The sequence below is a fragment of the Lygodium microphyllum genome, chromosome 7 (assembly GCF_053477565.2).
Source record: "Lygodium microphyllum isolate KBCC chromosome 7, Lygodium_microphyllum_v1.1.10, whole genome shotgun sequence".
Classification (NCBI taxonomy): domain Eukaryota; kingdom Viridiplantae; phylum Streptophyta; class Polypodiopsida; order Schizaeales; family Lygodiaceae; genus Lygodium; species Lygodium microphyllum.
In genome coordinates, this window is record NC_141141.1 from 50,818,399 (window position 1) to 50,843,879 (window position 25,481).

The 25,481-nt window shown below is 43.4% G+C and overlaps 1 protein-coding gene and 1 pseudogene across 1 annotated transcript in view; one reads left to right on the forward strand and one right to left on the reverse strand.

Annotated features, from left to right (window-relative positions):
* The window catches only part of LOC148033433 (RING/FYVE/PHD zinc finger superfamily protein), a 78,493-nt gene extending 55,768 nt beyond the window's left edge, over positions 1-22,725 (forward strand). The window contains exons 4-7 of the mRNA XM_087681358.1: positions 11,369-11,477; positions 11,566-11,689; positions 12,230-12,503; positions 22,208-22,725. Of these exons, the coding sequence (XP_087537484.1) occupies positions 11,369-11,477; positions 11,566-11,689; positions 12,230-12,503; positions 22,208-22,315 (615 nt within the window). The 3' untranslated portion in view covers positions 22,316-22,725. The remainder of the gene's footprint in view (positions 1-11,368; positions 11,478-11,565; positions 11,690-12,229; positions 12,504-22,207) is intronic.
* Positions 13,997-17,522, reverse strand: LOC148033434 (uncharacterized; annotated as a pseudogene).
* Positions 22,726-25,481: the final 2,756 nt, after the last annotated feature.

The following is a 25,481-nucleotide window of genomic DNA, read 5'->3' on the forward strand; positions in this document are numbered from 1 at the left end:
TGCGACAGAGAATAGTGGGCAGACTGCTGAAAACGTCAGCAATAAATAGGCGAAAAATCACCTAGAACGGGGCTCAAAACTGGGGCGCAGCCTGGAATAAGTGGCTGCAGGCAGTCGGACTGCCACGTGGCAGTCCGACTGCACAGTCCGACTGTCCAGCTGGACTGTGCAGCTGCTGCCTGCACCTGCTGCCTGTAAACAGGCTATGATCTCTGACACCCCCTCTCAGAGCCTGGACAGGGCAAAAGCCTGAGGGATCTGGAATGTTGCCGAAGTAGAGCCTGAGGAAGCGCCTTCGTAAACAAATCCGCAAGATTATCCTCCGTCTTGCAATACTCCACAGTGATGGTCTCATCCAAAAGCTTTTCTCGGATGAAGTGGTACTGGATCTCAATGTGCTTCGTCCGGGCATGAAAAACAGGATTCCTTGCCAAGGCAATGCAACTCTCATTGTCACATCGCAGCAATGTAGGACGAGTCTGGGGGCACCCAAGCTCCTCCAACAGTCTCCGAAGCCACACAACCTCGCATGTGGTGGAAGACGCGGCCCGATACTCCGCCTCAGTAGACGAAAGGGCTACCGTGGGCTGCTTCTTGCTACTCCAAGAAATGACACCTGCACCCAAAGTAAAGCAGTAACCTGTTGTAGACCGCCTGTGGTCCACGTCACCGGCCCAATCCGAGTCGCTCCAACCTGCAAGTACAAGATCTGACCCATCTATCCCTGCGGGGTAATGAATCCCCAAATCAGACGTCCCCCTCAGATACCGAAGTATCCTCTGAGCAGCCTGCCAATGCACCGTCTTAGGTTCACTCATGAACCCTGCCAAGAGCCCAACAGCAAAACATAAATCAACCCTGGTGTTGAGAAGCCAAATCAAAGACCCTATCAACTGTCGATAGCGGGAAGCATCCGCCAAAGGAGAAGCTGAGTGGGAAGTGGCCTTCCAGTTCGGATCCATAGGAGTAGAGAGGGCCCGACAATCTTCCATCTCAAAAGACACCAAGAGTTCCTGTACATATCTCTGTTGGGAGAGAAAGATCCCCCTCTGAGACTGAAAAATCTCATGTCCTAAAAAGAAATGGAGTAGCCCCAAATCCGTCATCTCGAACGTCCGATGTAAAGCTGACTTTGTCTCCTGGACCTGCTGTGCATCATCACCTGTGACAATCAAATCATCAACATATAATACAAACAGCACACAACCATCCTCGGAAGTGTGAACATACAGCTGCGGATCGGCCTTGGACCGCCGATATCCCAACTGAGTCTGGAGGAACGAATCAATCTTCTCGTTCCAAGCTCGCGGGGCCTGCTTGAGACCATACAGGGCCTTCTTCAACCTGTAGACTTTCCCATCTGAAGAACCAAAGCCAGGAGGCTGCTCAACGTAGATCTCCTCCTTCAAATCACCATTCAGGAAGGCCGACTTCACATCCAGCTGATAAACAGGCCATCTCCTATGGCCAGCCAAAGCAAGAACAGCTCTAATGGTTGCCATACGAGCTGTAGGGGCAAAGGTGTCATGACAGTCAATCCCTGGGCGCTGGGCAAAACCCTTAGCAACAAGGCGAGCCTTGTGCTTATCCAAAGTACCATCACTGAGATATTTGGTCTTGAAGACCCACTTGACTCCAATCACCTTCTTCTTCGGGGGGCGTGGCACAAGTGACCAAGTGCCATTCCTCTCAATAGCCTCCAACTCAGCTTCCATAGCTTTCTTCCATGGGGCGGACTGTAAAGCCTCCTTCACGGAGGTGGGCTCTCGATCCTGCATAACTCGGGACATCAAACAATAATTGGAGCACACAAGCTCCGAAGAATGCGCCTGGTGCCTCCGTGACCGCCGCGGACCATCCTGCGGTCCCCACTCCTCAGGAACCCCCTCGATCCCTGAATCACGGAGTGTGTCACGGGCCCAGCGAGGAGGAGGCCGAACCTCCCCTCGTCGTTCTCCATCAGTAGAAGACTCTGGAATGTCCACCGGTGGTAACTCCTCAGAAGGATCTGGTGGAACAGTAGACTCTGTGTCAGAAACAGAATCATAATCAAACGGCACAGGCTCCAGTGGAAGTGTAGAAGGAGCCAAACTCTCCCCTGGATCTCCAAGAACGGGATGCTCCTCCCCCGTTGAAGAAGCCGGAACCTCCACAAACCGCACATCACGGCTCGTATATACATCCCGCTTGACGGGATCAAAGAGTCGGTAGCCTTGGGACTGGGAGCTGTAGCCAACAAATACCTGTTTGCGGGAAGCCGCTTCGAATTTGTCACGGTGACCTTTGGGAATGTGAACATAGGCATCACACCCAAAGACCCGAAAGTAAGAAACATCTGGCTTCGACCCAAAATACGCCTCAAATGGAGTCATCCCTTCCACGGCCGAAGTAGGAGATCGGTTAAGGATGTGGACTGCAGTAGCCACAGCCTCGGCCCACAGAACCTGGGGGGTCTGTCGGTGCTCCATCATGGTGCGCGCCATCTCGATCACACTGCGGTTCTTCCGTTCGAGAATACCATTTTCTTGTGGAGTATTCGTATTGGCAAACTCCTGGTGAACTCCTCTATCTGCACAAAACCGAGCAAATTCATTAGAGACAAATTCACCTCCCTTGTCGGATCGCAAGGTCTTCAACTTCCGGCCTGATCGGTTCTCCTCAAAGAGAAGCCAATCCTTGAAGTGCGAGAAAGCTTCTGATTTTAGTGCCAAAAAGTAGGCCCATGTCATCCTGCTATAGTCATCCACGATCAGCATGAAGTACGAGCTCCCACGCAGGGACTCATTCCTCATAGGGCCACATAGATCCGTAGATACTAACTCCATCGGTGAAGTAGACCGCCGCGAAGCGGTGTGGGGAATGGCGTCCCTATGCTGCTTCCCCTTTATGCAGGAGACACATGGCTGCTGGCTCACCACTATATCCGGCAACCCTCGAACAAGCTGTCCCCGTGACGCCTTCCGAAGATAGTCATAGTTCAGGTGACCAAACCTAGCATGCCATAATTCAGACTGTGACTGTGAGGTAAGAAGAAGAGTAGAGAGGGCAGTGGAAGACTTTAGTTTGTAAATGCCGTTCTCCTCATATCCAGATGATAGAACCTTCCTCGATTCACGATCAAGGACTCGCACTGTAGAACTGTCAAACTCCACCAGAAGACCAAGGGAACAAATCTTATGGACTGAAAGGAGATGGTACCCCAATCCTGGTACATGCAAAACCTCTGAAGTATGGGTGCCACCTCGTCCATCCGGAATAAGCTGCATCTTACCCCGACCTGCAATAGAAACTGAAGAGCTGTCTCCAATGAGAACCTGCCCACGCGAAGGTCGCAGCTGGGCAACACCATCTGATGAAGGAGTCATGTGCCGTGAGGCACCACTATCAATAATCCACTCTCGAGATTGGGAAGCCGCCATCGCAGCATCAGAAGCATTCGGTGAAGCGTCCTCAATGACAACTAGATGTAGAAATGCAGCTGATGAGGGTGCAGCCACCGCTCCAGAATCCTTGGTGTCCTTCTTCTTGGTGTCCTTCGAGTCTTTGTCAGGGCAATCCTTCTTCCAATGGCCAGTCTTTCCACAAATATGGCATGTGGAGTCTTTGTCCTTGTCCTTCTCCTTGTCCTTCTTGGACTTGTTATCCCCCTTCTTCTTCTTTTGGTCCTTCCCCTTCTTCTGAGAGGCTTGACCTGTCAACGCCTCCGTCTTGGAAGCATTCTGTCCCTTTAACTGTTCCTCTTGGTCCAAGACCATAGGAACCAACTCCTCCCACCGAAGAGTAGACTCTCGCCCCGAAGCAATAAGGGCAGAGTAAAATGTACCGAATCGTGGCGGCAACTGGGACAAAAGTGTAATCGCCATGTCTTCGGAGGAGATCGGCTTCCCCGCATTCTGAACCTGCATCTGTAGCTGCCTTAGCTTGTTAATGTGTTCCCTTAGCGAAGAAGACTTATTGACGGACAAGGTCCGCATCTGTACCTCCAAAGAAACCCTCTTCATCAGGGTCATCCGATTGTACATTTGATCAAGCTCCAGCCATATCTCACGAGCCACAGTCAAGTGCTCGATGTGAGCGATCACGGCTGTAGTGCATGATAGGAAGAGAAAGGATCGAATCCTGGCATTCAGTTTGTCCCAATGAGACTGGGCCCTGGCCAGCTCCGCACGAGCATCGGAAGAGAGTTTGGACTCATCTCTTACCGAAGGCCGGTCAATATCTTCCTGTACCAACTCCGCCAAATCATAGGACTCCAGAATGGCCAACATCATAACGCGCCAAATGCGGTAGTTGTCGCCGTCGAGCTTCTGATCTGTAGGAAGAGCCGGTAGGACAGGCACCTTCCGGTCCATAATCGCCTGGAACTCCAAGTCCATCTCTGTAGACATCTTTACCTGCAATGCCTTCTCAAACGCAAAAGCAGCCCCCTCTGACTGAGTAGACTCAGCCTGCTAAGGCTCTTCAGCGTCCCGAAGCTCCTTCACCCGCCGGAGGCGATGAAAAAGCAAAACCTGCACTTTTAGGTTGAAAACTCAAACTTTCTCCGCGACAAACAGCAGTAAACAGCAGCAAATCCACCACCTGTACTCCTTTCCTGTGCGCCCACACTCGTTTCAGCCTTGTTCCAAGGCGCAGCCCTCCTGTCTGCCCTTAAACGCAAAAAACGCAAATTTGTGTCGCGATGGAAACTCCTCTTCAGGTTGATTCTGCGCTCAGTCAGCCCTCAAAAACTGCTCTGATACCATGTCAGAGTGCAGCGGTGCGGAAGCATAGGACTGAGAGAGAGAGAACGCAGAGAGAGAAGGGAGAGAAAGAGACAGTGTACACTGAAGATCTGCTGTATAAAGAATGCTGAATACAAAGATATACACGGGCGCAGTGCGCTGGACTGCGTGTCTCCACCTCGACGATGCGACCTGCTGTCCACCTCGAAGTCTGCTGCAGTCTGCACTGTCTGCTGTCAGAAATCTGCGAACAGAGACAGAGATCTGCACGGCACCGGTCTGTAATCTGCGACAGAGAATAGTGGGCAGACTGCTGAAAACGTCAGCAATAAATAGGCGAAAAATCACCTAGAACGGGGCTCAAAACTGGGGCGCAGCCTGGAATAAGTGGCTGCAGGCAGTCGGACTGCCACGTGGCAGTCCGACTGCACAGTCCGACTGTCCAGCTGGACTGTGCAGCTGCTGCCTGCACCTGCTGCCTGTAAACAGGCTATGATCTCTGACAGGGGGGGGGGGAGGGGTTGCCCATCTTCAACCCTCAATCTTGTCTCCATTACTTTTACATTTTCATGGCTGTAATTTTGTGAGTAATTTTCATTTTCAGCTTTAAGTGTTCATTCTCTTTTATATTAAGTCTCGAAAACAAGCGAATATCATAATTGTTAAGCATACTACGTTGTTCGGGGCGTTTACAACTCACCTGAGTGAGTAACTCCATTTTCAGCTAGTTGGTTGCCTTGAAGTTCATGATTGATGAGTAATTTAAGGCTACTTTCTTGCTTTGCACTCTACCAGAGTGTTGGGATACATTCAGGATTGCTATGAGCAATTCTAATGTAATCCTTTTGTATGCTAATGTAGAGAGTGCTCTACTTATGGAAGAGATGAATCGGTAGAACAATGCATCCAATAAGTCTTCGAGTGTTTTGGATACTAGGGGCAGATCACAGCAAAAGGGCAAATATGATGACAAGGGACGCAATAAATCACGTGGCAAAGATGTTGAATGCCATCATTGTGGCAAGAAGGGTCACTTTAAACATGACTGCTACAAATGGAAGAAAGAGAAAGGAAAAGATAAGAAGACAGATGATAGCAAGGAAGAGAAAAAGGATAGTCAGCCTAAGAAGAGTAGTGTAAAAATTGAAGAGGCGAATGTAGTTAGTCATGACAGTGATAGTGGGAGTGATGTACTCTTTATTTCTTCACACTTTGTAGCACATGCTTTACTTGCAGATACAGATGATGACATGCATACTTGGATTCTCGATTCAGGTGCTTCCTTTCATGTCACCCCTCATCGTGAGTGGCTCTCTGCCTATACAGGGGGTCGACTTGGTGTTGTCCATCTTGGGGACAACTATGCATGTGAGATTGCAGGTATTGGCAGTATGTAGTTACAGTTTCAGTATGGCTCTGTCTTTAGACTTTAGCATCTACGGCATGTGGTGCCTCAGCTCATGAAGAGATTGTTTAGCACAGGGCAGCTAGATGATGATGGTTTTCATATCACCTTTGGTGATGGAAAATGAAAGATCTGTAAGGAATCAAGAGTGATTGCCAGAGGTTGCAAGAGTGATCCTTTGTATCCACTTTATGTATCTAGTGTGCGTGACCATGTTGTTGCCGTGACCGAGCAGCCAAGCGTTTCCTTGTGGCATGGCCGGTTGGGACACATGAGTCAAACATGAATGAAGGTGCTTTCTCGTTTGGGTTACTTGCCTTGTCTTTGTTATGCTGATTTTGAGCATTGTGATCATTGCATTTATGGCAAACATGCATAGACGTCTCACAAAAAGTCTCTTTCTTTGAAATCTTCTCCTCTAGAGTTAGTACATTCGGATATATGTCAAATGCTAGGATTATCTTTAGGGGGAAATAAATATTTTGTCACCTTTGTTGATGATGCTACACTGAAAGTATGGGTTTACTCTATTTGTAGCAAGGATGAAGTGCTTGACAAGTTTAAAAAATTCTTGGCATTGGCTGAAAATCAAACAGATAAGATACTTAAGTGTCTTCGTTCTGACAATGGTGGGGAATATGTGTCCAGGCCTTTCAGGCATTTTGTGACAACAAAGGGATAAAGAGGAAGCTCATTGCCCCTCATAATCGGCCCCAAAATGGAGTTGCAGAGCATATGAATCGGACCATACAGGATAAGGTCCATACGATGCTGTCTCATGCTGCATTATCCCATGGTTTTTGGGCAGAGGCTGTTATGACAGCCGTTCACTTGATTAATCGGTCACCAAACAAGTCTTTGGAGGGGGAGGGAAGTTCCCCAAGAAGCGTGGTCGGGCAAGCCACCTTTATATGCTCATCAGAAAGTGTTTGGCTGTGAGGCTTTTGTGCACATTCGTAAATATAAATGCAGCAAACTTGAGCCAAAGTCTTGTAAATGCATTTTCCTAGGATATGGTTATGAGGGTGAAATGGGGTATAGATTGTGGGACCCCGAGAAAAGGAAAGTAGTACGTAACAATGACATTATCTTCCGAGAATATCGCATGCACAAACAGTCCGAAAAGACTGAGGAGGTCTGTAGGGTTGTATTCCGGGAAGAAATACCTTTTGGACAGCAAAATGTGCCCACCGTACAACAGCAAACACCTGCTGTAAATGAACCTGTAAATGTAGAGAATGATGTTGGAAATGATCAGCTAGCTACTGCCCATGAAAATGAGCCATTACATGTGTAGGAATAGCCAGGATAGCAAGCTGTTAATGCTGATTTGCAGGCTGAAATGCCAGGACAGCATGCTGAAAATGGAAATTTGCAAGAACAGCCAGCAAACAATGACCATTGGGTTAGAAGATCGTCTAGGGCTACTAGACAACGTGACAGATTTGTTCCTGGTGCAATTAATGTGGTTGATTATGTCATGTTGACAGACTGTGGTGAACCGTCTTGCTTCAAGGAAGCAATGGATAGACAGGACAGCAAGAAATGGTATAAAACCATGTTGTCAGAGAGAGAATCTCTTGAAAAAAATGGCACTTGGGACTTAGTGCAGTTGCCTAAAGGGCAAAAAACCCTTCCACGCAAATGGGTTTACAAGATGAAGGTCACTTTTGGTTTCTCACCAAAGTACAAAGCAAGATTAGTTGCAAAGGGGTACAATCAGGAGCACGGAACTGACTTTGATGAGATTTTCTCCTGTAGTTAAGATGGCTACATTGAGAACCATTTTGGGCTCGGTTGCAGTTGAGGATATGGATATGGAGCTTATACAATTGGATGTAAAGACTGCGTTTTTATATGGTGATTTGCATGAAGATATATATATGCAGCAGCTTGAAGGGTTTGTTGAACAAGGGAAAGAAAAAATGGTATGTAAACTCAAAAGGATTTTGTATGGGCTGAAACAAGCACCAAGAGAATGGTATCATAAGTTTGATACATTCATGCAGTCCCAAGGCTTTCATTGAAGTCAAGTGGATCACTGCTTGTACACCAAGAAGGCAGTAGATGGCAGCTTGATTATCTTGGTTTTGTATGTTGATGATATGGTGATTTCTGGTAGGGATACTCATGCCTTGGATTCATTGAAGCAAAGTCTTCATGGCAGCTTTGACATGAAGAATCTTGGTGATGCAAGTCACATTCTTGGCATGCGAATACTAAGAGATAGATCGAAAGGCTTACTCTATCTATCTCAGCAGGAGTATATCTTGAAAGTTTTGCAGCGTTTCAATATGGAGGGGGGAAAAACAATTGGGGTTTCATTGCCTCCATATGTGAAACTTAGTGCAGAGGATAGCCCTACATCTGATGATGAGAAGGCTGAAATGGCCAAGATACCATATGCTTTAGTTGTTGGCAGTTTGATGTATGCTATGGTTGCTACACGTCTTGACATTGCCTTTGCAGTGGGAGTAGTTAACAGATACATGGCAACCCCTGGCAAGAAGCATTGGGATGTAGTGAAAGGTATTATAAGATACCTCAAAGGCACAAAGGAGTTGTGCATCTGCTTTGGAAAGTAGAAGGCATTAATTTCAGTTGTTGGAATTCAAGTCCTAGGCCTTTGATTCTAAGTACACATCGCAAGGTGGCTGTTAGAAGCTTAATTTTTACTGTGAATTAGGGTTTACAATAGAGATTGACTGAAATCTCTTCCTTTGATGGCTCAAACTACTAGAATCCTGAGATAACTTGAGAGATGGTCAGGGGATGAGACAAAATGCTGCAGAGAGAGAAATTTCAGAGTTTCATTGCAAGACACAGTGAAAAATTGCTGTTGCCCTACTCAAACAGCTATGGAAGTTGTCACCTACAGCTTAGGACCACTAGAAAGACTATTGCCCCCACCTGTATGTTGTCATGTGCACTAAAAGGACCTTGGGCTATTGTCATCTGCTCTTGGAGGGCTCCAAACTGTTGTCATATGTTGTAGGACTGATCCTTGGTGGTTGTAAATCACATCAGTAGCTTCTCCTTGCTCTCTAATAGCCTTCTTTTCTCTCACAATGGCTGGAATAGACTTTCACTAGCCCCTAAAAACGTTTTTTCACTTGTATGGGCAAGTTTTGCTTGGCAGCCTTCTAATCCCATTTTCCAACATTATTCAACTTACTAAATTAATTTTCAGAATATATTAATTCTGAAAATTAATTTAATAATTATTCTAGTGCTCAAAAAATCAATTTCACCAGCCAATAATCAAATTGGCTAGGCCAATTTTTCTTCCAAGTATCCTTGAGGAGTTATTGATCCTTAGAATGTCATTAATTAATTAATTAATTAATGCCTAGTCTCTATTGTCACCTGGGCCAAAATTTGACATTGAGTATCACCTAGTACCTGCCAGATATAACTTATTACAACTTTTGCCTTTGTTGATATCTCGGGGTACTAGGTCCCACACTGTGAAATAATTGACTTGCACCTCACATGTATAAGTCACATTAGCACATTTGATTAAATTTTAATCAAATGCTAAGCAAAGCAATAAAATTTTGTGTCCTCGTCGTGACATGCATGCTGATTGAGAGAGTCTATTGAGGGTTGATCTTATAGGTGACACTTTGGGTGGCAAGATGGATATTGTTGCTTGTGAGCCAAAGCCAAAGAAATATCCTTGTGTCTATGTTTTTGTCATGGATGAGTCTCTTTGCCTTGTATGTCCTGATCATCCTCTTAATCAGGGACCATGATTTAGCTAGGTTTGGTTTACCAAGATTGGGACCCAGACTAGTGTATTAGGATGAGAGCATGGCTATCATTTTCCCTTATAACGAGTCAGCTAGTGAACATTTTTCTTAGTTGAGCCTTGTGAGCTTGATGTATCCTTTTTCTCTCTAGTAAACAGGGGAAGAGATATTCATTTCTAGGTACTTCTATTTTCATTGGTTGGCTGTGAGTTCATTGATAGCGCTCCTTTTTCTCCGAATATCATGATTTGAGCATTCAATTTTGGTGCTTGATTGGCAGGTCAATCACTTTTTTGGGCCGGAAGTACAAGAGGGTGAGCTATTTGAACTCACAGCTCTTGCATTTGGGTCAAATTCATAATCAGATGTAGGTGTTCATTCTAGGTGGGGTCTTTGGTTTCAGGTTCTTCATCTTATGACCTTTTGGGATCCCTAAGTGAAAGGACTCCCAGGTATGTAAGAAGGCCTCACCTCACCTACTCACGTGATCTGAATCTCTCCCATCTTTCCAATCTGCCTCTGTGAGTGTGAATGACCTCTGTCAACATATAAGTGAGGATCCCCAAAGTAGAGATATGTTGCTGTTCTTTAGTCTCACTATACCTCATTGTCCAGATATAGAAAGCAAGGATCCCACCAATGAGTTCTGGTTTGTGGCAATGACCTGCAGTCCACTCTGTCTGAGAAAAGTGGGAATATTGGATGACTCTCAACTGCTGATATGTTATCTGATGACCTAGGCTATGCTCCCTTGGAAGTTTTCATATTCACAAGTGGGTCCTGTGTCTGTGATCCACACTACTGCTCCCCGGGTCAATATCATATTGCAGCAAGTGCTGTGGAATTACAACCTAAGAGCTCTCCTCCACACATCCCGAGCCCTAGGAAATTGACATGTCATTTGAACAGAGAGTGAGGGAGTTGTTGATTGTGGTTCTAATGTGGTGAGATTTCAGTGTATTACTTTAGCGGTGATTATTATTGAGGTGCCCTTAATAGAATTTTTATTCTTGAAAAATAGCTTCAGGTGATGCATATATGGGCATGATTGAAACATAAGGTTTTATCAGAAGTTAGGATCATCCATGTTCTAGAGCATACTGTGTAAAAGGATCTCTGCTTACTTCACAATCTTTTTTGGGGAAGAGACGTCCATGTTCTAGAGCATACTGTGTAAAAAGATCTCTGCTTACTTCACAATCTTTTTTGGGGAAGAGATTTTATATTTTTATCTGGCTGGTTAGCGAGCAGCATTTTCATGGGGCTTGTTTTTAATTTCTGAAAATTTTCCATTCCTGAAGAACTGCTAGTTGGAATATGTTGACAGAAAATGAACTAGCAGGAGAATTTTTTCAGTTGCCTTTGCTAGCTACTCAGGCATCATACCTCATAAATCTTTCTTGACTACGCTACATAAAGTAGTTCATGTGCAAAGGTAAGATGTCACATCAAGTATGCATGTCTAAGATGTATCTTATTTTGAGCAGATCATTCTCTCACTTTCTTATTCAGTCTACTGCATCGATCACTATCAAAAGGATTGGCTACGTTTGATGTGGGGTTTTCAAAGTCCAACCAGATTTTACTATATCTGTGGTAACACACAAGCTCTATGATGGATTTAAGATTGTCACTACCTGAAAATCACTTGGTTTTTAAGAAAACTATTTCGGCAAACTTTCAGGTGCTCTCCTGTTTTTCGCATTGCTGGGACTTTCTGGCTGTGTCATAACTTGTTATGACCGTCGAGTGAGGAATGACTTGGCACAGCCTTGCCGGGAGCTCTGCCTCTGCTGCTGTCATTCAGGGTTTTCTTCTCTCTTGCTTCTGATATGTTACTGTAAAAGAGAAGTTATAATTTATTTGAACAGTTTATCCACAAAGCTTTTCTTAACAACCTCATGGAGAGAATTCCCCAAATCTAAGCTGTCCAATTATCCATGCTACACATGGTGTGGTACATGCACAACATGCTGGTTTTCTTTGTTTAAAAAATGGATGTGGTTAAAGGATGCACCAATTCAAACAATTCTTTACTCAAGAGATTGTCATATTTGAAACAAAAATATGTGGACAAATTTACATGGTAGTCATAAAGAGACCTTGCTATTTCACACTAACCAAAAAATAATTTAAAACCAGAGAGGAGACTGCAATTCATTCTTTCCAGTGGCAGTCCTTTCTGTACATCAGAGAAACAGAAGTATCTATCATGTATCATGGCCTTTAAAAATGTTTTGCTCTCAGATTTGCTGCACTGAAGTGTGATTTGCTGCCATGTTATCGGCTTAAATGTCTACCTGTATCTTGGAGATCAAACAAAACTGATAGCTTGTTTTTTTGGACAGGGTATGTGCTGATTGCCATCTGTCTGGTACATTCTGCATGTGGGCTGATTGTCCAGCATGTGTGGAGGGCTGTGCTGGAACAGCAGGTGAATGTAGTACTTGCCTTGGAGGTGCAGGAGAAGCTGGAGCACCAGTAATTCTGATAATGGGTCTTATTGCTTTGGCTCTGTTCACAATCATTGGCATATTTTACAGTGTTCTTGTTGCAACTATGGTTGGGCAGAGGATATGGCAGCGCCATTATCATATACTGGCCAAGCGAATGCTCACAAAGGTAAATAAATCTACTGCCTCTGTCTCCTCTTTATCTTGTATGTAAATTTCCATATACACAGTTTTTGTGTTAAACACTGTTAGTTGAAGCCCATGAATGTGAGGGGACTTTGATATATCATATAACAAAAGATGGTAAAATATAAATGTGGTTGGCAATGTTCAAAGCTGCTAAAGCTCTTAACCAAGAAATGCCCCAGTGATTGACGAAGTAACGACTGGAAAATCCAACTGATTTTTTCCTGTAGAATGGTCGTAGAGCCCAAAACCTTGTCTGAGAATGTTGTGCAAGAAATGATGAAAAATGAATTGTCTAAAATTCTTTGTATTCAAGAAACCTTATAATAGATGACAAATGGTTACCTTGGGGGCACATATGGACACTAAGGCTTAAGCACACACTGTTGTCTCTGAGCAAGTAGGCTCCCACAGGTAGGACCCAGTCATGCAGCTTTTACTCCGTGGAACTTTGCTTATCTAAATTTTGTGCTATTTGTCTTTTGCCACAAAAGGCTTCTGCATTGGCCTCTTTCTAGATTCCATTTGCATACTATGATAAATGAGGGGAGGGGATGATTCGTGGTACACTTTGACTAGCAATGATCTAACAAGGGAAACTTGAACAAACATCTAGAAATCCCTTTTGTAGAAGCCAGTCTGATAGCTCATCAACCACTGGATCATTTACTGTGAGATCTGAGCCTTAATGTCAAATGCCACCAAACCATATTTGAGGAACTAACCAGAAAATGAAACATAGACCTGCTCAAAAGTCACCAATGTGAACTGAAAGCCATCCACACTCCAATCACTCACACCAATTTAGTCATATGTCCTATCTCACTGGATAGAAGCTCTCAAACCAGGTGTTTAAGCATAGACACGATTGCAGATGGAACTGATAACCAGCTCAATGGACAATGAATATGGACTTTGAGGCTTGTCCTTGTCACAGCATGCCCAAGTCTGGTCATAGCTTTGTCATTTTGGTCATGACTCACAAATGCAGACAGAAAAGACTTATGGCCACCCAGACAACGCTGGCAGCCTCAGGGCAAGCTGATCTGCCCACTGAGGAAGATGAGCCAAGGGAGCCATCCCCCAGCTTACTCCTGCCATTTGAGAGAGAGAGAGAGAGAGGAGATCCACTGTGGGTGCCAGTGGCACAAGTAAAAGAAAACCCAACTGCTGTGCAGGATTCCTTTAGCAGTCCATATTCATTGTCCATTGAGAAAGCATGGCCATTCTCAGTTAGTGGAGTGTTATGTCTGGTTAATTCTGTTAACAAACGAGAGAGAGAGAAATGAAATGATATATTAACGTCTACAAAAGGCCAAAATGACCTATGAGACCATGAGTTACAATCATGTGTATGATGGTACAATTGTATGGGCAAAATATGTAGCACAAAGCAAAATAAGAAAGGAAACTAACTATGGCTATGTGTAAACATAGAGCTCTATCTAGTAACAATGAGCTCCAAATGGTACAATCTCATGTGGGTATGGAGGGCCTAGCTCTAGCCCGAGCAATAATCCCATGTATCCGCCTATGAAGGTGTCGTCGGTGTGTGCGTCGAGGCCTAGGATGTCTGGATCGGCTAAGCTGAATGGCTCGATCAATCAATACTCCTTGTCTCTGTGTGGACTGTGGCGGTGGGAGAGACTCTTGTGTGGACTGTGGCTGTAACTGTATTGAAGTCTTCTGAGTCTCCTTTGCAAAGAAGTCTGTGAGCTTCCTCTGCGAAGGGCCTCGGTGTCCTAGAGCAGCTATACTCTTGAGGCGCATATCACGAAGCCGTCTTATCTCAAGAAGAAAGAGGCCAAGGCATCGTTGATCGGTAAAATCCATGACTCTGGACAGTGGTCCAAATCCGTCTCTAAAGAGACAGTGGAAACGACCACGGACCTCATAATACACTGGGCAGTGGCATATATAATGCTTCTCTGTCTCTGGCTCTAATTGGCATATCTGGCATATATTCTCCTCTGGTGGGATGGATCTATATCTGCCGGTCTCAATCTCTAACTGATGTGAGGAGGTACGCAACTGGCCAATAGTACATCTGATCCCATGGTAAAGGTGGATGTCCATGTATCTTGGGCGAACAATGAATCCATCGTCAGTAGTGTGAAGGAAACTCACGGTAGAAAGCCATCTTTGTCCCTAGCTCCTGCCCTGGCATCAGCCATGTCCGCCTGATATCCAGCTGGGTAAGATCCATCCTAATGATCTTGCAAATCTCTAACTTGCTCAGATCAAGAGATGGTGCATCGAGTACTGGAAGGGGGGTAACTTGTCCATGCTAAAGCCATGCAGCTCAAACCAAGCAGACATTTGTGCATACCAACATGAAGTATCACCCTCTCTGGCAAGTTGCCTGGAGGACTCGAGGGCCAACCGTGCATATCTGTGTCTGGGTAAGTCCCATAGGCTATGTATGTATGCGATCGATTGGGTGAGGGCTTCTACCACAATCGGTGTAGCTGCTAGCTCGGCTCTGATGATCTCATGTGGTACTGAGGCCTTACATCTGATCATCCTGGATATCATGGACACTAGGGGTTTCTCCATCGACCTCCATCCATCATAAGTGCGCCCTGATCTGCTATGGTGGTCAAGATTGGGCTCCCATATCTGTACTCCATAAAGTACTGTGGATGTGACCAGTGTATCGAAGAGCCATACCTTGGTGCGGGGTTCATGGAATTGCACCTATGAGCACATCCTCTCCAAACCACCTAGTGCTGTGTATCCGCGAGTCAGTCTAGTGTCTGCTGCCTCTTGCATGGAAAAGGTGGGTCCTGTGAATAAGACTCCTAAGTATGTATAAGAATCCACATACTCCAGTTCCTTAGATCCATATGTAAATTTAGGCTCTGATCTCTTGACCCACTGTGGTGTAGTATTAAATACCATCACCTTGGTTTTACCAAGGTTCATTGAAAGCCCACTGTCCCAAGTATAGGAGTGTAATGCGTCCAAGTGTCTCTGTAGACCCTCTGGAGAGTCAGCTATCAATACAATGTCATCTGCATACAATAGGAGAGGTATCCAAGTGCCAGCTAGTGGAGCTTCTCTATCTCCTTCTTGTGAAATGTAATAAGCAATCCCATCAATGTATAGGCCAAATAATGTCGGAGAGAGGGGGCATCCTTGCTTCACCCCAATGGTGGAGTAAATAGGTGCCGAAAGGCCCTCAGGTGTTCGGACTCTGCCCACAACTCTCTCATACAGTACCAAAATACCCCAATTGAGCTCTTTCGGTACTCCCATGGCATGCAGTCTATGTATCAGCCTGTCTCTCAGTACTGTGTCAAAGGCTTTGCGGAAGTCCACAAAGCAGCAGTAGGTTCGTCGGCCATGGGCCCTTCCCTCCTCAATAATCTCTCTGAGTGTGAGGATGTGATCCAATGTGGAGAAGCCTCTCCTAAAGCCAGCCTGTCCCTGTGCTCTAAGACCCCACATCTCTGCCCACTTGCTTAACTCATGCTCAAGGATGGAAGCATATAGCTTAGCCAATGTATGCCCAACCATGATAGTCTGATAGTTACTGGGTAGAGTAGGGTCCCCTGACTTGAGGATGGGCACAATAGTGTTCGTGCTCCAGCTTTTTGGTAGGCCTTCACACATGGCTCTGTTAAACATGTAAGCTAGGAATCTTGCCACCAAATCTCTAGCATGGATCAAGTGCTTGGCTACTAATCCATCATGATCTTGTGCCTTTCCTCTACTAAGTCTATCAATGGCCTCTCGGACCCTACTTTCTATAAAGAAAGTGGTGGTCTTTGGGCAAGGCTCAAGTGGGTGAGGAAGAGGTGGCTGACCCTCCACAGTATAAAGACTAGCTGCATACTCCTCCCATACAACGGTGCACGTAATAGGTGTGGTCGGGCAATGCTCTCTGAAAAGCCTCCAAGCTGCTCGAGAGTCGTGGCTCAAGAATAATTAATATAGGTCTCACTCCAGTTGGGCCAAGAATGTTCTCTTCTTCCATCGTGTGAGGCGTCTAAAGAGTATTTGTGCCTGTCTGTGGGTAGTGGACCCCAATGCCTCCAAGTCCCTCGAGAGTCGTGGCTCAAGAATAACTGATATAGGTCTCGCTCCAGTTGGGCCAAGAATGTTCTCAAGAGATTTATGATGGCCCAAGGGGGTTCTTTGAGGTTCTTTTTCGCTTTGTAAAAGTACAGGCTCTTCTTATGCAACGGATTCCTTTGTTTATGGATGGGCAACTAGTTCATGTCTTGGAGGCCCATGGCTGAGTTTCAGGAGGTCTTGCGACAGGCATGCCCAATTTGGGTAGAGGTGGTGGATTTCCCTGTGCATCTCTGGTAATTCCTCCCTATGGTTTTGAGAACCATTGGGGAGGTTTTGGTGGAATCTCGGCTGGCTTCCCGCAATCGGAATAGGGTATGTATGCTTTGGGATACAGGGAAACCTCGCCCGACGAAGAGGTTCCAGGGTTACAAATGTTGGTATATCAGTTGAAATGGGATACTTTTGCAGGACATTGTTTCAGATGTGGCCAGTTGGGCCATTTTATTTTGGAATGCGACAAAAATATGGAGGTAGGGCAATGTCCTATAGACCCAGATATGGAAATGCATGACCACCTCCCTCAGCAGATGATTCAGAAGCCCATGGTGGATCTTGAGTAGTTTTCCCAACATGGTTGCAATGAAGGCAAGAAGGATGTTTCTCATGGTGACGGGGAACGTGCCTCGCTTGTGGGTGGGTGGAATTTGCCTCTTCAGGGGGATTCCTGGGTCACTGTGGTTCGTCATAATGCAAGATAGGATTCTCGCTCCACTCCTGTCCATCCTTTGCCAGCCCCAATCACTCAAACCTTTCAATGTAGAGAAAGGGGTTTTTATATGAAACCCCAATCTTTGCGTGCTCCGGCAATAGAAGATAAAAGGTCTTCTGATTCTGCTTTGCGCTTCGATGCGTGTGGGAGGCTTGTGCCTCCTTGGGATGTTTTCTGCTCCCAGCAATTGCACTTCCCTTCTTGTGCTTCCATTGCCGGCTTGCAGAGGGAAAATCTTGTTGATGTTATTCGAGGTGAAATGGAGAGATTCCAGGCTGCCAAGGCTATTGATGTAAAAGGGAAATGGAAAGTGGCGGTTTAGTAGTTCTTCTCATTTGTGATTCATTGTGAAAATTGCTCGGGAATGTGAAAGGTATTTCTTTGGGCAAAAAGCAGTATTGGTTGTGGAAAGTGGTACTAGCTGGAAAATGGGATGTTTTTTTTGCTGTGGAGCATAAACAGCACGCTTTGGCCGGATCTTCATATGTATATAAGGATTATGCAGTTTTCTTTAGTGGTCGTCCTCTGCACAGATCGAGAGTTATGTTGGCTGTCAAATCCTCCCTACAACCATTGTTGGTCTCTCAGGACTCTCGTGGTAGATTTTTGATTCTTGAGATCATTTATGAGGGTGAGGTTTTGTGGATTGTAGGTGTATATGCTCCTTCTAATGCAAGGGAACGTTGTTAGCTTTGGGAAGACCTGCAATGCCTTGCCATGGCCCATCAAGGTTTTGTCATGGGCGATTTTAACTCCTTTTTTTCTGCAGATCAGACGACCTCTCCGCATTCGGTTATGGATGGTCCTGAGAGATAGGCTTGGGATGCTCTTGCAGCGGCATCTTTGAAATAGGACATGTGGTCCTAGATGTATCCATCACAAGCTGAATACACTTATTGTTCTTTTCAGCATCTAAACACTTGGGCTAGACTGGATAGGATATACATTTGCCAAAGTGACTCTTTTCTTTCTGCAGTCATCGATATACGTGTGGAAAAACAACATGTTTTGTCAGATCATTATCCTTTGGTCTTGGAAATGAGCCACAAACCTGTTCGTGCATTTAAGGCTCTCTTAGCCCGTTGGCCACTTCGGTTTAATCAATCTTTTTTGCAACAAAATCAGTTTTTGGAAGGTGTTTAGCAATTGATAGCCTCTTTTACCTTGAGGGTCCTATCTATAGAGATGGAAGCATGGGCGGTTTTAGGGATAATGCGCGAGCATTATCTCGACAATATGGTATTCAGCATGCTTCCTCGTTGCAGCATGTTCAATCCTTATTAGCTCATTCCTTGTTTGTGTGTCAAACTAGGGATTCCAATGATGACTTGCTCACATGCATTGAATGGCTCAAAGGCAGGGTCCAATCTCTTCAGGAAGAGGAATGTACAAAATACAAACTATTGGCCAGAGCTGAAGCTTTAAATGATAACTACTATCAAACTCATCAAATTTTTGCTCGTTTGCATCAGAAATATGCTCGCGAAAATATTGTGCGCTTAAAGGATGGGCAAGGTGATATGGTGACTGATCCTGTCTCTATTATTCGGATGACTATTGAATTTTATAGGGCCTTGTTGGGTCCGCAAGAGATTCTTTCTGATGCTGTTCTCTCTGCTCGAACATATATTTGTGACGTGGTTAGTAATCAAGTCAAACCAGAATGGGTGAATTTAATGGAGGCTGCTATTTTTGAAGATGAAGTGGAAGAAGTGTTGTCTCACTTGCCTCGAAGGAAAAGTCTAGGCTGGGATGGGCTTCCTAATGAGCTGTTTTCAGTCCACGTGCAACTGCTTAAGGACCCATTAACTCGCTTGTGTCAGCAGGTGTGGAACTCTGGTATGATACCTTCGGATTGGAAGATTGCTGTCATTAGGTTGTTGCCCAAGGTTCCTTCTCCGACCTCTTTGAAACAATGGAAACCCATTTCTGTTATGGGATCGTTATATAAAATCTTCTCCAAAATTATTGCCAACAGATTGTAGAAAGTTTTCCGCACCTCATTCATCCACGTCAATATGGTTTTATTAAAGGTTGGAATATAATGCAGAACATTTTGAATGTTCAGCTCGGAATTGACTATGCCAAAGCTTCTAGCCAATAGGTTGTTATGCTTCAGCTAGATATTGAGAAGGCATTTGATCATGTCAGCTGGTCTTTCTTGCGGCAATTAATGTCTACAATGGGTTTCGGGCCCCGTATGATTTCTCTTGTTGATACCATTAGTCAAGGTGCTGTGGCCCATATTGCTCTTAATGGAGGGATTACGGAGGAAATTGCCTTGTCTCGATCCCTTAGGCAAGGCTGTCCTCTCAGCCCTTTGCTGTTTGCTTTGGTAACTCACCCCATGCTCTCATTATTGGATAAGTTGGTAGCTCAAGGTGAGATAGTTAGCTTATCTCTTCCTGGCGGTGACCAGCTTGTGGGTCAATCTTTGGCTGATGATTCTTTTATGTTCCTTAAGGCAGATCGTATTAATGTTAATCGGGCAATGGTGACATGGAATCTTTTTGCTTTGGCATCGGGTCTTCACATTAATACTCAGAAATCCACCCTTCTCTCCTTTACAGAGAATGATCTGCAGGCCTTGGGCTGGAATGGAATTGTGATCGCAAGGGGTAATATAACCAGACACTTGGGATATCCTATTAGTGTGGAGGTTGCTTCCTGTGCCTTGTTGGATTGGATGGCCTCTCGAATTCATGACCGGTTCATGTACTGGAAATCTCGGAGTTGGCCACTACATGTTAGACCAAAAGTGGCTCAATGCATTATGATTAGTATGATCTCATTCTTTCTGCCATTGCTTCCTTGGACTAAGAAGTCCATTTTGGATTTGGTTCAACCTATCAAATTTATGCTTTGGAAAAAGAAAGGCAATCGTTTGGGGCAGGTATGGATCTCATGGCAGTATGTAACCACTCCGAAAAGGATGGGGGGTGCAGCTTTGCTAGATGTTAATTTGCATATGGCCGCTTTGAGGCTATCCCTGTTGCAGAGTCGATGTATTCAGTATCATCGTTGGTCAGATATTGCCAAATTCTTCATAGAAAAGACTGGCATCTCTCATGGTGGCACAGTTATTCATGCTTCTTGGTGGCATGTGCTTAATTCTATGAGGCCTTTGAAGGTCTCCTAGTCTTTTCTCCTTTCTCACTTGATAGCTTCTTGGCAAGAGATGCTTCGTTTTGCAATTTGGTGTCCCCCAGATATTCGTAAAGAGGAAAATTTGCTGCAAGGGGAAAAACTGGCTTCCTCAAGGTTGTTGGATTCGCCACCAAAAGATCTGCAGCGAGACAAGTTCAATCGGATGGCTAGGTTGGGGTTGAAGACAGTCAGTGATGGTGTTATTCTTGGGCAGCTCCGTCTTTATTCCTTTAGGCCTATTCGGTAGTACTTTAGGGTGTCCCGTGGATATAGGGACATTTGGTCATCCGTACAGGAGAGTCTTTAGAGCTTCTTTCCTTTGCTTGTGTTACAGCCATTGAATACTTGGCATGACTGGATGTTTGTGATTCTTGATGTTTTTGAGAAAAGGTCAGCTAATCAGATATATCATTAGATGGTGGAAGCCAAGTGATGGGTCATGGGGAAAGTGAATAGGTTATGGCATCGTAGGGACAGTAAAAAGAAGTGACAGGAAAGATTTATCCAGCTTTGGAAGTCTAAGGTCACATATTAGGGAAAAGTGTTCATGTGGCGGCTGCTCATTGGGGGCCTTCCAGTGGGAAAAGTGCTTTGTGCCCTAAAGAGCTTTGCTGGCCGTTGTGTTTTCTGCACCACGTGCGATGAGACATTGCTTCACCTCTTTGTGTCCTGCCCTGTTGCGTGACAGATTTGGAATTTCATTTCCCGTGTGTGGTCCTCGGTGACTCAGCACCGCCTATCAGTTTGTTTGTGGATTATGGGAAATATGTCCTCTTTGTTCTCTTTGAGTTCAGATTGTTCCTGCCTATTTCATTTCCTTGGATGGACAGCCCTGTGGCATATATGGTGTACTGGCAATGCCTTTATTTTTGATTCAGCATCGGGCATCCATGGGCATGTGGCCCATGTGCGTAGATTAGTGTTATGGCAAATCTCCTCTATGATGTCAGCGGACATGGTTCTTCCGGATATTGCTGCTTCCTAGCTGGCGATTGTTCGCTCTAGTCCAGTTGTTCCTTCTGTGTGATCTATTAGTACTGTTCATGTAATAGGTTGCTTTGGTTGTTTTGAGAACCTGTAGGCCTCATGTAAATATTAGTGATAGAGAGAGTGAGAGAGACAGAGTATGCTGACCTGATGGTCTGATGTAATAGAAAGTAAGAGATACAGAGAGCATGTTGGCCTGATGGTCTGATGTAAATATTCACTACCTAATTCATTTATCTTTACAAAAAAGAAGAGAGAGCAAGCGAGCATGGCCATTCTCAGTTGGAGTGTTACGTTTGGTTTATTCCGTCAACAACAGAGAGAGAGAGAGAGAGAGAGAGAGAGAGAGAGAGAGAGAGAGAGAGTATATATTGACGTCTCTGAAAGGCCAATCTGGCCTATGGCACCAAACCAGTACATTTGATGAAGTGTATCTCATCCAAAAAGCTGAAACACAAGCCTAGGAAACTCAATGTTAGGCATGAAAATTATAACTGAAAAGAAACATCTAGCTATGAAAAGCTGAAGAAAAGTCTGATATAACTGCCAGATGTGGCAATGTGGAATTGACAGATCTCTGGGGAAATTGTGGCTTTGTTTAAAATAGTGCAATGCTATTATGATGCAATGTTTGTTTGTTTTCTATTTCAGTTTGCAACAATTTTCTCTAAACCTGGTCCAATGATGATGTGTCCTGGCAATAATCTTTACTTTGAATTTTTATGAAAGTGTCTGTTTTGAGAACTTACTGAATTTTCTCTCAGGAATATGTAGTGGAGGATTTGGATGGTGAAATGTTAGGTTCTGACTGGGCACCTCCTCCTCTTCCTCCAGAACATGTACAACAGCTCAAGTCTCTCGGCCTTCTTTGAAGTTTTAGTACTCTAATTTATTGTTCCTTTTAAATTAGCCTGTACATAATTTTATCTCCCCCCCCAACCATAATACGTTCTCGTACAAGATTTATGAAAAGAAAAAGCAACTGACCAAGAGTTGGGTGTGCCAATGAATCCATGAATGGCCCCCAATTTGATGCCTAAGGTTTTAAGCTGCAAGATGCAAAAGCCACTTGAATGTGTTTCTATTCAAGGCCTTAATCTCATGGTTACAAGTCGAAGTCCTTACCAATAGACTGCATTGCAACAACATGTTGAAGTCATTGCCTCTTTGGGGAGTATTCTTTGTTCTTATTCTTGTCTTGGGTTTGGTATTTTATGCTTTAATTTGTTATCTAGAGCAAATACTTTTAATAGGCTAATTATGAACTATGCGAAGATTAAAAACAATGAAATATTATGTCAATTAGCTCTCCATTTGGAGAGTGCAATCTAAAGTCAACATTTGGTTGAATTGACTTTTTTCATACTCTCTATGGATGAGCTTGATTGTGTACATGCCACTGTATGTCACCTCAAGGAGGAATGGCTTACTTCTTTTATCATCTTAGAATATAAGTCTCTCCTTTTGGGTTAATCAGAAAGGTAAGCCTCTTGTCAAACAAAAGTCTAGATTGGATTTTGTTGAATGGAACTTGGAATGGATTTTCAAGGTGGTGAGCTACTAGATGAGGCATTCCCCATGGCAACAAAAGCAAAATCGAGAAAGTATGGGAAGCATACTTTGCTAAGGCTTCACCTATTTTATTGGAGAGTATTGTTGAATAAATCACATATGTCAAGCATTTGAGGTAGAGGAATTTCTCTTCTTTGAAGACATTGTGCATCATTTATGAGCCTAATTCTTAATTCTAACCATCGGCCATCACTTGTAATGAACATGTATTCATTGATTGCAATGTAGCATGATATGAAATTGACATTTCTATAATGTACACCATACATTACCACTAGTACAAGCATGCATGAAATAGAATAATATGCATGTGGGACTTGTGGTTTTATATGATATGTCGTTTTGATATTTATGGGGCTGGCTGACATGGTCTTGCTGCAAATGGCAAGGGGATGTTGTAAATCGAGTGTACAATTAGATTAAGATTGATCTTAGACAAGATAAAAGGCTAGTTTCTAGATAAAGTACAAGTATATCATGTACATTATCTAGAAACTAGCCTTGCTACAAATGGCAAGGGGATGTTGTAAATCGAGTGTACAATTAGATTAAGATTGATCTTAGACAAGATAAAAGGCTAGTTTCTAGATAACGTACATGTATATCATGTACATCATGTACATTATCTAGAAACTAGCCTTGCTGCAAATGGCAAGGGGATGTTGTAAATCGAGTGTACAATTAGATTAAGATTGATCTTAGACAAGATAAAAGGCTAGTTTCTAGATAACGTACATGTATATCATGCAATTTTTTTTGAAGAAAGAAAAAGAATTCAAAGGAAAGGTAAAGTCTAGAAGTATTGATTAATGCATTGCAAACTATATGTTTAGATGATTTGGCATTTGAAACACCTATTAGTATCAAGATCATATAGAATGGCCAATTTCTAGCCTCAAGAGAGCCCAGGGAAAGCATAAAATAAATGAAGGCAGCCATGTCCTCTTGTCAAAGTTTCCCAATGAGATTATTTAAGAATTAGGTGAGAATTTAGGGCAAAAGAGTATGGTTGCTTAAATGCAACATGGTTAACGAAGTTTATGGAAACATTTAAGGCTTGTTACATGATATTATTATGTATCTTTTGCCAAGCATAATCACAAGAGTGGGAGGCACTTACATTAAAAGAAATCCTTGAAATCAAAGGCAGATAGCTCTATCTACACAAATCCATGGTAGCATTAGTTAGATAAACCTGTGGCTTATTATTTTATTGAAGGTATCTATTAATTTAATAAGGATTGGGGGTTGGTATTTGTGCCTCTACATAGTTGGACATTAGTATACTTCCACTTCATAGAAAATGTGTGACTATAAGAATGATCATGCCTTGTTATCTATGAACTGTGATAATTCAACTTAGTGATGGATCCTAATTAGCACTAGTTTTACAGTTGGTCACTTCAACATCCTAAGACACTTAAGAGTGTTCTTAGGAATGATGATGGATGTAGATGAAGTTAGTATTGATCAAGCTATATTTTGCAATATCCAACTCATTCCATTTGCATCACAATTTTTTAAGAAAAGTGTACATGATCTAACTATGGAAAGTAATGTTTATTTGTTTGGTGTTAACCTTGCTAATGTGCTAATATGTCTTCATGATATTGAAAATTCCTTATCATCCAACAAAATGTGTTTTGAATGATCTATGAAGAGAGAACCATGGCATACATATATTACTCTTGTTTGGCATTACTAAAGAGCAATGGCAATAGTGTCTCCTATTATGTGCAATCAATTTTCTTAATGTTGTAACCATAATACTTATGATGTTTTTCAAGCTAAACAATTTATCATGGGTTACATGATTTATAGCTAATGATTTAATACTAATATTAAGGCTATTATGTTGAGAAGCCTTGATTTAATAACCCGCAACAATTGACTTATTTAACATAAAGGACTTGTTGAATGATAGACATTTGTGTAGCACTCGCTCTATTTTGTTGCTACTATTATATGAAGGGCACTTTCTCTTATTTCACAAGAAGGAATATGCAAAGGTGTAGAAAAACAAGGAGTATAATTATTGGAACAAAAAGGAAGAAAAAGACTAATGGATGTGTCTTATGATAGAAAAATTTGAAGCATTCTTGAGTGTGAATTTAACATGTTAAAATATAATTATTTTTGTATGTTGTTTGGTTGCATGGTATCATTCAAAATATCCTTTTGAATAAATCTATGAAAAACATATCATAAACACATTCTTTCATACACTTACAATTAGTATAAGTAAGATTGATGAAGTGTGTGATCAACGTAAGCATGTTGATAATATTGGATGTGCAAAAGAAGATAAATGATAAGTAGTCCTAATATGTTGCATAATAAATAAATGTTATCGTAAATAATACTCAAATGTTTTCTAGCAATCTCTCATAAAAGTATAAATAAAAATGTGAATGAGTAACTCTTGTACTACTATTCTTTGGATTAGAAGGGTACAAATTTTTGTCT